Genomic DNA, 15,018 nt, shown 5'->3' with positions numbered 1-15,018 from the left:
CACACATACAACCCACCCCAAAGTGCAGGCACAAGACGCAGGCACAGAACCCAGGCCATGGGCACCAGGCACAGACTGCAGGCCACGGAACCAGGCCCCTGCACCGACAGACCGACACCACGCGCCACCGCAACCGACAGACTCCCTACCCGGCTGTGAGTGCCAATCCACGTAGCAGAGTGTGCTCAGTGCAGGGCACCTGGATGTTAGCCCCCCCAATGACGGCTGCAGGCCGGCATATATATGGGCCCTCCACCACCCGTACCACCTGGGGCACCCTCCTCAGAGAAGCCGCACAGCGGGAGCAAAGGCCGACATCTGCCCCCCCAACCCCACCCACAACAGCAAGCAGCCCCCCAGGGGCCCTGGAAGGCACCCGGCGGCGCTCTCCGCATCTCCACCAACTCGCAGCACATCTTAAGCCACCAGGCGCAAGCCGCCAGGACTCCAGCCCAGCGGGTGGGGGGCCCCCCTGGCTGCCCCCCGGCCAACCACGCCCCCGACACCAACCCACCAGTGACCTGCCACCCCGGAAAACCCCAGTGCTCAATGTGTGCTGTTGGCAATTGCAGTAAAAAAAATTGTACTTTTTGTACTTGTACTTTTTAGATTCGTACTGTAAATGAAATACTCTGTTCCAAGGTGTAGTGAGTGACATCCACAAACTGATTTGCCAAAAATATCCGTAAGTCGCTGATGGGATCTCTATACTTAACACAAAGGGTTAAGTTTTCTCATATAAGAAATGGAATTGGTCCTACATGTAAATTACAAATGGATTTATTATAATAGAAAACACTGTAACACTACTTTTCTGTTACATCATGAACTTAATTGCAAATAGAATGGACTTTTTATTCAAGACTGTACATAGATTATATCCTGCCAGCTCCATCACATGTAAAGTAAACCCTTATCAACAGTAAAGCGAGATTCACTTTGAAAATGATCAGTGTTTATCTATATGAACATATCACACTATATCACACTAAACATGATGGGAGTTTAACAAGACCAAACAAGAAATAACAGTGTCCTGATGACTTATTTATTTTACATGTTTAAGAGCTAAACTGAACAATATCAGCAACTACGTCCAAAAATGACAACTGACAAATGGCTGCTTCGCATCGAACCATCTGAGCCCAACCCTTCCCTACAAATTGTTTCTGTTCTGAAACATCAGGTACAAATGGCCTCTATGGAAAACAACGAAACAGCATGAGAAATAGAATTGGGGATACAAATACCTAATGATGTTTGGGAGGTTAGTCTGGAATATATTCATATGTGTTCCATTAACGCTAGACAGTTATTTACAATTTAAAATCATACATAGACATGACACTATTCTGACGTGAAGCTACACTTATGTCCAGAAGTTTCTCTGTGACACTCTCTATTGTCCACATTACAATCATATCAACACAGAACAGCTTTTATCTTCTAGGGAAGGATTACATTGTAAAATAACTAAAAATTAATATTCAGCAGCCCAAAGAACACAAGGCAGGGTTTTATCGGCAGTTTGGATGAAATGTTTGTTCAGCTGTGATGACTGGTGGAACTCTTGGACAGTGGTACCCTCTGTCTCCTGTGTTACTATGCTGGTTTACTTTGGAGTTGACACTTTGCACTTCACACAGGGAGAACAGAGACAGCACTCGCTGGAGTGTGTGGGGAAACAAAACAAAACAAACAAAAAAAAAAATCGTCTCAAGTCTCATGTTTTTGTTTTGTACTCAAGAGGTCACAACGCAAGAATAAAGACAAAATCATCATTGTCTTGGTCTGTTCAGCCTTTTTGAAGCGAGGTGGTTGGAGTGCTAAGAAACACGCAACTCCATTTAGATAAATGAAGAACTGATGTCATCCCTTCCTGTTATCCAATTTTAACATTCCACATTCCAAAGTGTTTGGGAAGTTTCTCTCATGCGTGCTTGATGTGTAAAGGCGTCATTGCACCGCCGGGGGAGAGACTTGGCTGCTCTCACCTGGTACCAGTAGTTCAGGCACCAACATTCTGCGTCGTGGTGCAGTCTCTCTCATTTGTGACGAAGATGATGTCGATTCAGATGACTTTTTGAACAAAATCTCTTTCCACACTGTTCACAGGGGTAAGGTTTCTCTCCTGTGTGTGTCCGTTGATGAATCTTGAGATAGGCTGATTGTCTGAATCGCTTCCCACACTGCTCACAGGGATATGGTTTCTCTCCTGTGTGTGTAAGCTGATGTCGTTTTAAATCAACCCCTGTCGTAAAGCTCTTCTCACATTGTGCACAGTGGTAAGGTTTATCTCCTGTGTGTGTAAGCTGATGTTTTTTGAGATTTCCTAATTGACTGAATCTTTTCTTACACTGTTCACAGGGGTACGGTTTCTCCCCTGTGTGTGTACGCTGATGTCGTGTAAGATGTCCTAATTGACTGAATCTCTTGCCACACTGTTCACAGGTGTAGGGTTTCTCCCCCGTGTGAATACGCTGGTGTACTTTCACATCTGCCCTTGTCATAAAGCTCTTCCCACACTGTTCACAGTCGTATAGTTTATTTCCTCTGAGAGTAGGATGACTTTCTCTGTCAAAACCTAAGAGAGGAGAAACAAACACAGGCATGGATCATCAAAAATGTTAGTGAGGGCACTAAGAACTGAGGATGTTAAATAAAGGCTGATGACTGAAAAATACGCTTAATTTCCAATGACCGGCTAACTGTATCATGCCACTATCCTACTTACTCATTTCAAATTTCATGACTAGTATGCTGAGCACATCGGTGTGCTCGGCCGCTTCAAAGCCTTCACCAACCTATTGACAGGAACTAAGGGAAGCAAGTACAGTAGGAGCCACTTCAAGAGGGCTCTCCCAGCTGGTTGACAGCTGAATTGCAACCAGCTTCCAGCCAACAAGCCGGCTGCCAATCGGCTGGAATTGCCCCTTCTTCTCATGTGTCCTCACAGGGCATGTTTCATTTCAACTGTAAACATACCCATTTATTCAATTGCAGTGTGTCACCATAAGAGGGGCTAACTTCACAAAAAAAACAAAACATCACATTCCCGAGAGAAAAATATGATTTTCACCCCTTACCCTAACCCATTACCTGAGATAGTCCTTTCAACCCTGACCAAGGGTCAGCTTTAGAAGTTAAACTGTTTTGTCATATGAATGAGAACAGGTCTTAATGATTTTAATCTACATGTTGCACAGCTTAATATAAAAATGGGAGCTGTTTTTTTTTATTATTTCCATCTTTTAAATTACAAAGTTCAATCGCTTTGTAATCAGAGCACTCAATTTACGTCTATGAAATTATAGTTTCAAGTTTGTCAAATACTTGATAACAATGCGAACATCATTACCAGTAATGACATTCTTAGTCTCAGAGCCAACTCTGCTTTACATAATACGTAAAATAAGGGTATAGTGATCAAAATAAAACAATTAACACAGAATTTAAACAGTTACTAAAGACAACATTTTAAAAATCGAAAATGGAAGTAGTGTAGTATTGGAAAAATAAAATAATTTACCTAAGAGAAGGACAAAATAAAATGCAGACAATAATGAGTGAGTCAAATTGATAGTGGACATCTTAAATAGTCATGGGCCACAACAATGCAGTGTCATACCGAATGGTAAGATAGACTCAGTGCTGTAAGACAAACACTGCAATATACTACCAAGAGATAAGACAAAACAGGTATGCAACACTTGGTCACTTTAAAAAGAGGCTAGTAAAACTTTAAAAATAGTCATTTTAATTTATCAAGTGTGTGGATATATAGGTTCTAGTCTTTGTAAAAGTTGTAGACTGGGAGGCTCAGATACAAATGATTATATATATTTTTTTAGAGTAGGAAGCAACAGGTAAAACTGCAAAAACGTGTTATAAACAATAAAGGGTGATGCTGCAATACAGATAAAAATTCTCATTCAGTCAATAGTCATAATGCACAGATGGTCAATTACATTGTGTGCATGCGTGCGCATTATAGTTCTGAAAAGCAACAGGATCGATAGATACATATAATATACTTCAAATAAGAATTTCCATAGAGTAGGTAATCAGTAATAACTTATAAGGTGCGCACATAGCACACTGTGGGACAAAAAACCCTGCTCCAATTCTGAGAGTTAGGTTTAGCTCTCACACAATAAGTTGAAGACAACAAAGTGTTAGATAGCATGATGGTATTCATAAATGTATCAATTTACAGTAAAGCAGCGGAAATGTACATTATGCTTAACTGGCATACGGTACACATGCACAGGCACTGTTAGTTCATCCTTGGATTTTCCCTTTATCCTGGTCTTAATCTGAGGAAGGGCTTAGGCCTTTATTTGTTTGTGTTGACCACACCCCCAGCATTTATTAGAGGCCCGGTTTTTATTTTCGTAACTTTATATTTAAAGAAATATGCTAACTCAAATATATGAATTATCATATCTTCTAAACCTTACACTGCTGTTATGTACACTATCACCTCAATGCTGGCCCTGCTATTTGTTGTTGTTTTCATGTCATTCATTGTCACAGAGAACACAAAGGAATGTTTTTCTGAAAGTTTTGTGTTATTTTATACAAGCGCAGTATGGAACCAGATGAGAATGACACACTATTATTTTACAGGTAGACAGGAGTGGTAATATATCAACTGGCACCTCACAATACAAACAGTTGTGGGGACTCCCTGAGGGGAACTAGGAACTGTGGGGCTCCCAGAGAACCAGACACTGGCGCTGGTGACGCTGATGTGACGTCATTCAATGGGGTTTCAGAACAAGTGCCGTGCTGTATTAATGCCTTAACTTTCACGGATTTCATCTTACCATTACATGTGTCATGTTCCAGCTGCCCTCTCCAAGTGGCTCTTACTGCGCAGAGAGAATAAACTTGGACCGAGAACTGAACCTTGGGGGACCCCATATGTAACAGCAGCTACTGTAGACAGTCACTAGTTTTAACAGGATATGGGGAAAAACAGCTAAAGCTGACAAATTCTCAGTCCTTAAATTTTTCTATAAAATTGTGATTTGGCAAAATAGACAGTGCCTAAAATCAGCATAGGAAAATAAATGTTTTGAGCAGTGAGGCTTCTGTGCTGCTTTAAGAAGCCTGACTGAAATGTATAAAATATATTGTTAAATAGTTTCTAGGTGTTTAAAAACAACTTATCTGCAAAGCATAGATTGGTCATCTTAGAAATATTAGAGGAGACAATGGTTTACAGATGGAGGAAAGCAAAGAACTATAGTCCACTCAGTCCTAACAAGTGAATTTAATTGCTGATATATTGCCTCGTCGCACTTCTATACACTACATTTTATTTTAGTTTCAAACCACCTCCCAGCAGGAATTTGAAAATTCAACCAATCAGCTTGTTTGAGATTTAGGCGGTGTGCGCATCGGCTCCTCTGCGAGTCTTTCCAAACTACGGTTACCCAAAACCCCCATCGCTGCATAGCCCCAGAGATGTTTACAATTACTTACAGGCTTTATGGGACAGAAGCGGGAAGATGAAGAACAGTGAGAGTTCCAATTGCCGACAGGTGTTAAATAGGGATGCACCGTGGCTGATTCCCTTTTTTTATTTATAAGCAAATGGGCCGATATTGATTGCAGATTTTTTTTATTTTATTTTTTTAAAGCAACATGCAAGAAAGAAATACATGAAAGTCTATTTTTTTCTTTAACGACCAAATTGGCCTTATACAAAAAAATATATCTGTAGCCATGTGAAATTGGAGGCAACAACTGCATATTAAGCACAACGACCACATTAAAGATTCTACATGCATGTTGTATCAGCAGTTGTTTTTGTTTGAAATTCCCCCAGATTATTATAATAATCTGGGGGAAATTGGTTCTCTGCATTTACAAATTCTAGTATATTGTGTAATGTAATTTCAAGATTTAAAGCAAAAAACAAAATGATTTCAATTCAGCTTACAGACGTGGACACATTTGTTGGTACACTTACAGCTCATCTAAATAATGCCTCATTCCTCCTGAAAAGTGATAAAATTAAAACCAAAATGACTCCATTATTTTTCTGTTCAGTGTTTTAGCAGACATTTACTATTTTTTTATAAATATGTTGTGCGCATATTCACATTCAGCAAAATCCTTTATCCATGGAGGGGAAAAAAAAACAAAAAAGATATATATATATATATATATATATATATATATATATATATATATATATATATATATAAATCTTAAATCTGCTCCTGTTACATTTCAGACTAACTGAATGAAGAATCTGTATGAACCCAGATACCTTCTCTTTCTATAGCATGAGACGTTGTTAAACACTCAATGATTTGACCAAACAATAAATGTCAATAAAGTTTAATTAGTATTGTGAAAATGTTTCGTGCTCATATCATTTTGCTTATTTTTATTAAATGGGGATTCAACAACTGATTAAGTTATTACCTGCTGTCATTCATCCAGTCAACAGCTTGGTAGGAGAAAAAATAAAAGCTTACCTGGCTGAGGTTGTGTGGTCTCCTTCCAATCTTCATCACTCTCTTCAGTCTCAGTTTCAGAAGAGTGTGAAAAGAAGAGCTGCTCAGCACCAGCTGGTTCTAAAGCAGCAGCTGGATCTGAGCCACTGGCTGCTTCTGACACTCCCCAGTCCTCTCCATCACCTTCTGTTTCCATCTGTTCCATTGAGGTGCTGGCTACAGGTTCCGCCTCTCTCTTCTCCTCAGTTTGGATTTGATGAACCTGGGACCACTGAGCGCACTCTTCATCATGTTCCCACTTCACAGGGAACTCCTCCTCTTCCTCTTTAATGTGTGGGGGCTCTGGCTCCTCCTGGCCCAGACTGGGGCTCCACTCCTGCTGCTCACGGGAAAGCTCCTCTTTACAGACAGAGAGCTGCGGGAGCTCTGGAGGGAAAACTGAAAGAGACACAGAAAGACGAGTGAAACCTCAGTATTTGATTTTAATAATAAATGACATTTTCCCATGCTCGTTAACAAACTTCTTGCCACATGGAGGAAAGTTCCTGCTAATTTTAAAACTTCATTATTAACGATAAAGGAAAAAAAAAGATGGAAGCTGCTGGAGCTGTGGCAGAGAGAATGAAACGCGTTCACAAGCTTCATAACTACGGACAACAATCACAAAGACTTCTATGATGAGTGAGCCTCTTCCAGATACACCAGTAAACAGCCCTCTGAAGAAACAAACATGCGCCTGTGCACTGAGGAACTGGTGCCCTGGTAAACAGGATATGGGAGGGGCAAAATGGTAAACCCTTCCTCCCAAAATGTTTACACCCTTATTATGCGAAATTGACTAATGGGAAGGACCACGTGTCAAAAGGGGGAATGGTGAGTGAAATACAGAAGTATTGGGATATAACGGGAGAGGGATTTAAGAATTACTCAACAAATATTTGTAGAAAAAAATGTTTAATTTGTACTACTAACAACAACGGTTGCAGCAAACCAACAATGCCACCCGCAACACAGGTCCCAGGTGCACTGTTCAACCACCTGATGATGGACTTTGTCACCTTCAAACCATGCTAAGGTTAACAACATTGCCTAGCAGTGTTTACGTGTTTTCAAACTGGATAGAAGTATTCCCGACTGCCAAGGCCGATGCGGCAGCAGTAGCTAAGGCATGGATTACGGAGATCCTTCCTAGGAGGATGATTTCCCGGAAAATCTCCTCAGATAATGGCCCACATTCCTTAAATGGGGCCCTCAAACAATTAGCGGCTCACCTACATGTACATTCCAAAACACACTGTGCCTACCACCCTCAGAGCGGAGGAATGGTAGAATGCGTTAACGGTACGTTAAAAAAACAAACTTAGGCAATGGAGGACACAGGCATGGCCGTGGTGATGTGTCTACCATAAGTGCTAACCACTATGCGCAGCTGCACCCACCCCTCCACAGGATAATCGCCGTATGAGATCCTGCATGGCCAGCCTCTGAACACGGGCTTGGCCGCACCCACTGGTCCCCAAACAGAGGAAGGGGAGGAATAGATGATGTAATGACGACTTACTGTAGTAACCTTCTCACAGTGAATAGACAAATCCACCTACAGGCTAAAGCTGCCCTACCATCCCTTGTTATTTTTCATCTATATGTGCTGGTTAAAAGATAAATCAAAGGGGAAAATGTAATGGAAAATTATTGAAGCCGAGATGAGAGCTGAGTGGCTAGAATTTCCACCACAAAGGACATCCGTCCACACATCACACTGGCGCATGGCTGCGGCACAGCATGGCGTGCGTTATTATGCAAAGCAGCATCAGGGCTGAACGGAAGGATGTGGACCTGGGAGCCGCGAATCAATTAACATGATAAATAGGTGTTGGTTTGGAAAGATAGAACAAATGCAGGATCTAACTTAATGCCAAACCTAACCAAATAATCATATTATTCGGAAAGTCCTGTTTCTAAGCATTCTGGCGATTTTTTTGACGCGCACGCATTATAAAAATCACACAGAGGTAGAGAGATTTATAAACCAAAGTCTTTTTTTTTTTAACCTGCGATCACGCCCGCGCGATTATCGACCTGAGAGGGTTAACGTTGAGGGTGAGAAAGTGTTCACAACACCACTGAACAAAGCTCTGGATGATGAAGTTCACTATCAGAGTTGCTGTATTGTGGTGTGCCCCAAGGTTTAGTTCTTAGTCCCACTCTGTTCACCTTGTAAATGCTTCCCCTTGGACAGTTGATAAGGCACTATCAAGGTATCCCCTATCACTGCTATCAGAATCAGAAATAAAGTACAAATAGATCCCAGGGGGAAATTACTAAGGAATTACTATGCAGATGATATCAAATTATACATCTTTTAAACCCCAAAATATAGCTTCATTGTCAGTATTAAATAACTGCCTAAATGTGATTAAAAAACTGGATGGCAGAATTTTTCTTACAGCTCAATGCAGACAAAACAGCTATCCTTATGGCTGCCCCTCCTAGTCTTGTACCTTAAAATAGGGATGGTTTTGGGTCACTATGGACCAGGCTGACTCTGAACCAACATGTCAAGTTTTTAAACTCCCTCTTGTTTTTCCAGGTGAGAAACGAAAGCTCAGGCCCATTATGTCTCAAGCGGAGGAAAATGTTAATTTTTTGCTTTTCTATCCTCCTGTCTTGACTTCAGCAAATGCCTTTTCACCTGCCTCAGGAAAAGGTCCTCTGATCAGGGTTTACTGGTTGTTCCACAACACGTAAAATTAGAGACCATGTTTTTGTGGTTGTGGCTCCTAAACCTCTAATTTTTGGGTTGAGATCCATGGACACTCAACACTTTTTAAAAAGCAGCTTTTAGGGGTCGCCACAGTGGATCATCTGCCTCCAGTACCTTATGTTCTGGGCATCTTCCTCCCTTACACCAACCACCTGCATGTCCTCCCTCACCACATCCATAAGCCTTCTTTGGCCTTCCTCCTTTCCTCTTGCCTGGCAACTCCATCCTGCTCCAAATGTAACTCATCTCTCCTACACACGTGTCCAAACCATCTCAATCTTGCCTTTCACATTTTCACCAAACTAGCCAAACTGAGCTGTTCCTCTAATGTACTCGTTCTTAATTCTGTCCATCCTAGTCACTCCCAATGAAAATCTCAACATCCTCAACTCTGCCACCTCCAGTTCAGCCACCTGCCTTTTTGTCAGTGCCACTGCCTTTAAACCGTACAACATGGCTGCTCTCACTACTGTCCTGTAGACCTTCCCCTTCACTCTTGCTGGAATCCTTTTCTCACACATCACTCCGGACACTCTTCTCCACCCACTCCACCCTGCCTGTGCTCTCTTCTTCACCTCTCTCCTGCACTCTCCGCTGCTTTGGATGGTCGACCCCAAGTAATTTAACTCATCCGCCTTCTCCACCTCCACTCCTTGCATTCTCAGCTTTTTGCCGCCCCCCCTCCCATTCAGGCACATGTATTCTGTCTTACTCCTGCTGACTTTCATTCCTCTTCTCTCTAATGCATGCCTCCACTTCTCCAGGATCTCCTCAACCTGCTCCCCATTCTTGCTACAGATCACAATGTCATCTGCGAACATCAGTCCACAGAGACTCCTGCCTGATTTAATCTGTTAACCTGTCGTATTGTTTATAGTGTGTACCTTGATATGCTCTTTATTTTCTGCAGTCCCCTTTTTGCTGCTGGAACAATGTAAATTTCCCTGTTGTGGGACTAATAAAGGTTAATCTTATCTTGTCCATCACCATTGCAAACAAGAAAGGGCTCAGAGCTGATCCTTGATGCAATCCCACCTCCACTTTGAATGCCTTGGTCACGCCTACTGTACACCTTACTACTGTTTTACTGCCCTCATACAGTACATGTATGAGGGCAGTACATCCCCTGTACCACTCTTACATATTTCTCTGCCACCCCCGACTACCTCATGCAATACCACACTTCCTCTCTCGGCACCCTATTATATGCTTTCTCTAAATCCACAAAGCCACAGTGCATCTCCCTCTGGCCTTCCCTGTACTTTTCCATCAGCATTCTTAAAGCAAACATTGCATCTGTAGTACTTGCTGCACTTCTTGATCCACTATCCCAACATCATCTACTCTTCTCTCCCTCTCATTTTCTTCTTTCATCAACTCCTCAAAGTACTCCTTCCACCTTGTCAACACACTCCTCAATAGTCAGCACATTCCCATCAATATCCTTCACCACCCTAACCTGCTGTACGTCCTTCTCAGCTTGGTCCCTTTGTCTTGCCAATTGGTACAAGTCCTTTTCTCCTTCCTTCCTGTCCAACCTCTCATCGTATGCCTTTTCTTTACCACTTCTCTCTTCGCCTTGCGCCGCATCAGCTTGTACTCCTGTCTGTCTTCATCAACCTCTTCTGCTCTATGCTCTCCTGTACCGTCTCCCTTACCACTTCTGCAGTTGTTTCCCAGTCATCTGGTAAATGTTCATTCCCACCGATTGCCTGCCTTACCTCTTCCCTAAATTGCATGCAACTCTCCTCAATTTTCAACTTCCACCATTTTATCTTTGGCTCTTTTTTCACTTGCCTTTGTGTAATTTGTGTATTTATATTTTATTTCTGTTTTTATTGTTTTATGTATGTATGTTTATCTCCCTCTGTGAAGCAATTTGTGACGTCCCTGCTCTTGAAAGGTGTTATACAAATCAAGTTACATATTTACCAGGTTCTAAAGCAGCAGCTGGATCTTCTGGATCTACTTCTGCTTCCATCTGTTCAGTTGAGGTGCTGGCTACAGGTTCTCCCTCTCTCTTCTCCTCAGTTTGCCACTGATGAAGCTGGGACCACTGAGCACGCTCTTCATCATGTTCCCTCTTCACAGGGAACTCCTCCTCTTCCTCTTTAATGTGTGGGGGCTCTGGCTCCTCCTGGCCCAGACTGGAGCTCCACTGCTGCTCAGGGGGAAGCTCCTCTTTAGAGACTGAGAGCTGCTGGAGCTCTGGAGGGAACACTGCCATACAGACACAGGGAGGAAAACTCAGTCACCTACACTTTAAGTGTAAAAAATGCTTCTTATGTTGATTTAAACATCCTTTACCTTGCTGAATGCAGATTGGCTGGATGTGTGATTGATTCCTGTGTTGTTGTTGCCCTATTGGATGTGTGTAAATGATGGGCGTAGTCAGGGTTTGTCCCTGCAGCTGCAAGACGAGCGGCGCTGCAGAGTGTGTGATCACGATGTAGGGAAGCACCGGCTGCAAGTACCAAGCACATACACTTTAATAACTTATAAATAACACCGCAAGTAGAGCTGTAGTTAAGACTTCAACAACTTTAAAGCTTCAATAATAAATTCTCCTTGCAATCTCTCACAAAAATTCTACAATATTTGAGAATGTATTTCATTTTTTTTCCCAGCTTTTTTTGCCTTAACTGGGGAGAGACAGTAAAATGACAGGGGGGAGGAGGTAGAGAGAGACAGGCAGCAAATGACCGCAGGCCAGATTGGAACATGGGTCGCTGCAGCCATTATATATGGTACGCGCACTTCTCTGGGTGAGTCCACGACGCACCAATTAAGAATAAATTTAAAGATAAAATTATGATATTCAACAATAGACTTTAATAATGAAACCTTATCAGTCTAATAGTGGTAGAGAGGGACAGGGAAAACATTCAGACTTCAGTCTAGCTTGTACAATGTCATATTACACCTATCAAAGCTAGACAATATTGATATTCTTTTTTGGCAGTCTGGCAAAATTGCAAAAATAAACTAGGACTGATAAAGTAGGACTGTATATTTAATGACTAAAGATGTATCTGATGATTTGATATGGTACAGAAAATTCTGAGTTTATTCTTATGAAGAATAATGAATTTGTGCCTTTTAGCTGCATGAGGACTTTGTACATTTCAATGAGATGTGGAGCTGTGTGATCAGGTCCAGGTGGTTTTAAATGTATTATTTTTGCAGGTTTACATTTCTATATTCCTAAAGATAAGGTTGCGTCAGTCTTCAGACAGGTTGGTGCGGTAGGGCACAGGCCTACACACATGAAGTCATTGTTCTTTTACTCACATTTTATTCTGGCATTATAAAATGAAATTCAAGGACCTACAAGTAATTTTCTAAGCACATTTTTCAAGGGACTCATGTGATCTTTATTAATTCAAATATAATCTTAGTCTCATCATCTAGTATTGATATTAGAGTATCTATTCACACACACACACTTTTATGAGGAGTGATCTGCTCTGCAGCAGCGGGAAGCGGAGTAAATTAAAAATATCTAGAGTTTTAATTGGCTTTGTTTGGAGAAAATATTGCACTGATCAAGCTTTGCTTAAGCTCTTCACTATTGAGGTGTGTTTAAATATTGTCATATGTTTTATATTTATAATTGATATTAAAATAAAAGTGACTTCTTGAGAAACAAGTCAGTCTCTCTCCCCGACGGAGCTGAGAATCGTGACACCCCTATTTCCAACCATGCTGGATTAAATCTTAATTTCCGTGGCATCTGTCGTAAAAAGTGACTCAAGATATATTTGATTGTGTTAAGATAAGAATAACAAAACCAGGGGAAACATCACAGGTTTCCAATGATCGATGTTTGAGGCTTCTGTCAAGGACCTTTCAAGCGCTTCAGCACAAAAGCATCTGATTTCAAGGTATTCCAGAACTTCAAATTCTGAGAAGGAAATTCAAGAACCTGAAGGACCTGGTGAGAACCCTGTGTTTACTAAAAAACAAACATTTCTCACCACTTGCGATGAAGCCATTTTGCCGCCATCCAGATTTTCCATGTCATTGTAAGTGATGTTGTCCTGCAAGTAAACACAGTTGAATCATCAAGCAGAACATGTGACACAGTAGTAACATACCATCAAACATCCAAACTTATTTTTACTTCTACATCATTTAGGGAAGCATTTCAAATGTGTTTGTTTTTCCTGGAAGACAACCACCAAAACACCCAATTAAGAGTACAATGATTAGGACAATAAGAGTTTAATACAGAAGAAAACTGTAGTAGTAGTCGTCGTATAGTTTGTTTGTAGTATATTGAAATACAAGACACTAATACAATAGTTATTGATGTCAGAAAATAAAAATAATCAATGAAATAAAAATTCACAAAGTGATTTGTTTTAGTTTAAAGTGCATTTGTTGGTCGGTCGTAAAGGCCGTATGTGTGTAACGCAGCTGGAGGAATAAAGAAGGAAAGTTAAAGGCAGAGAAGCAGCTGATATCCGGAATAGTCTGCGGTGTAAATACTACTAAATACATACTGTGGACAGTCACTTTACAATGTCAAATGTTCTGATGGACTACAATCGTTTGGGGCTAATGCTAACACTGGGCTAATGCTAACACTGGGCTAATGCTAACACTAGCCTAATGCTAAGCCGGGAACACTTAACTACAACAGCAGAAAGTCCCTTTACCTTGGATGATAATATTCCACCTCAGGGCCTTGAAGAGAAGGAAGCCTGGGAACCACAACACTCTACGAGCTCGTGTTTTATTTGCTCAGGCAGATGCGCCAGAGCAAGCACCGTCGCAGCATTTTTGGTAAACAACCAAGATGGCCGCCACTCCGTTGACATTACTAAACGGAGCGGACGGTATATTTCCTGCAAAAGAAGAACAAACAACTGCACTTAAAGCTTCTGTTGATAAGAAACATGTTTTTGCCGGACGTCGGACAGGATTCGGTAACAGCTCTACTGACCAACCGGCCCCGCTGCTCCCAAGATGTAAGCTTGTTGTTGTTCAACAAGCTTACATCTTTCATAATTGGCCGCGCGGACACGGATGTTGTGCTCCGACTCGGAGTTGGCGGATCGGGGCTAAACCTTCCCGGAGCCCTCGGCGTCTCTGGAGGCGCGGGCTCCCGGTGCAGGTCTATCCAGCTGCGACGTCCAACTAGCAGAACCATGAGCAGTACGGTTCAAACTGTGAGGAACGTCGAGCCCCCCGCTGCTGCGGACGCACCTTGATGACGTCGTCGCGCTGAGCCCTCGATCCCGGAAGCCCCTTTTAAATATCACTAATAACACCTTGAACCTTTAAATATCACTAATAACACCTTGAAGCTTTAAATATCACTAATAACACCTTGAACCTTTAAATATCACTAATAACACCTTGAAGCTTTAAATATCACTAATAACACCTTGAACCTTTAAATATCACTAATAACACCTTGAACCTTTAAATATCACTAATAACACCTTGAAGCTTTAAATATCACTAATAACACCTTGAAGCTTTAAATATCACTAATAACACCTTGAAGCTTTAAATATCACTAATAACACCTTGAACCTTTAAATATCACTAATAACACCTTGAAGCTTTAAATATCACTAATAACACCTTGAAGCTTTAAATATCACTAATAACACCTTGAAGCTTTAAATATCACTAATAACACCTTGAACCTTTAAATATCACTAATAGCACCTTGAACCTTTAAATATCACTAATAACACCTTGAAGCTTTAAATATCACTAATAACACCTTGAAGCTTTAAATATCACTAATAACACCTTGAACCTTTA

The 15,018-nt window shown here is 41.4% G+C and overlaps 1 protein-coding gene across 3 annotated transcripts; it reads right to left on the bottom strand.

The window, feature by feature from the left end:
* Positions 1-839: 839 nt before the first annotated feature.
* LOC307240355 (uncharacterized protein) lies at positions 840-14,328 on the bottom strand. 3 transcript variants are annotated; one of them, XM_080014114.1, is made up of 7 exons: positions 14,186-14,328; positions 13,899-14,087; positions 13,215-13,277; positions 11,545-11,701; positions 11,170-11,457; positions 6,495-6,911; positions 840-2,584 (listed from the first exon to the last, which is right to left on the bottom strand). In XM_080014114.1, the coding sequence occupies exons 3-7, from the start codon at positions 13,254-13,256 to the stop codon at positions 2,046-2,048; spliced, it is 1,443 nt and encodes a 480-aa protein (XP_079870240.1). In that variant the 5' UTR covers positions 13,257-13,277; positions 13,899-14,087; positions 14,186-14,328; the 3' UTR covers positions 840-2,045. The 3 variants fall into 3 exon arrangements, with proteins under 3 accessions (XP_079870240.1, XP_079870239.1, XP_079870241.1); XM_080014115.1 differs by adding an exon at positions 2,805-2,973 and having other exon boundaries at positions 2,503-2,584; positions 13,899-14,194; XM_080014113.1 differs by having other exon boundaries at positions 13,899-14,194.
* Positions 14,329-15,018: the final 690 nt, after the last annotated feature.

Source organism: Zeus faber, assembly GCF_960531495.2.
Source record: "Zeus faber genome assembly, chromosome: 14".
Lineage (NCBI taxonomy): Eukaryota > Metazoa > Chordata > Actinopteri > Zeiformes > Zeidae > Zeus > Zeus faber.
Note: the sequence above shows the minus strand (reverse complement) of the source record. Positions and strands in the feature narration are given on the sequence as shown.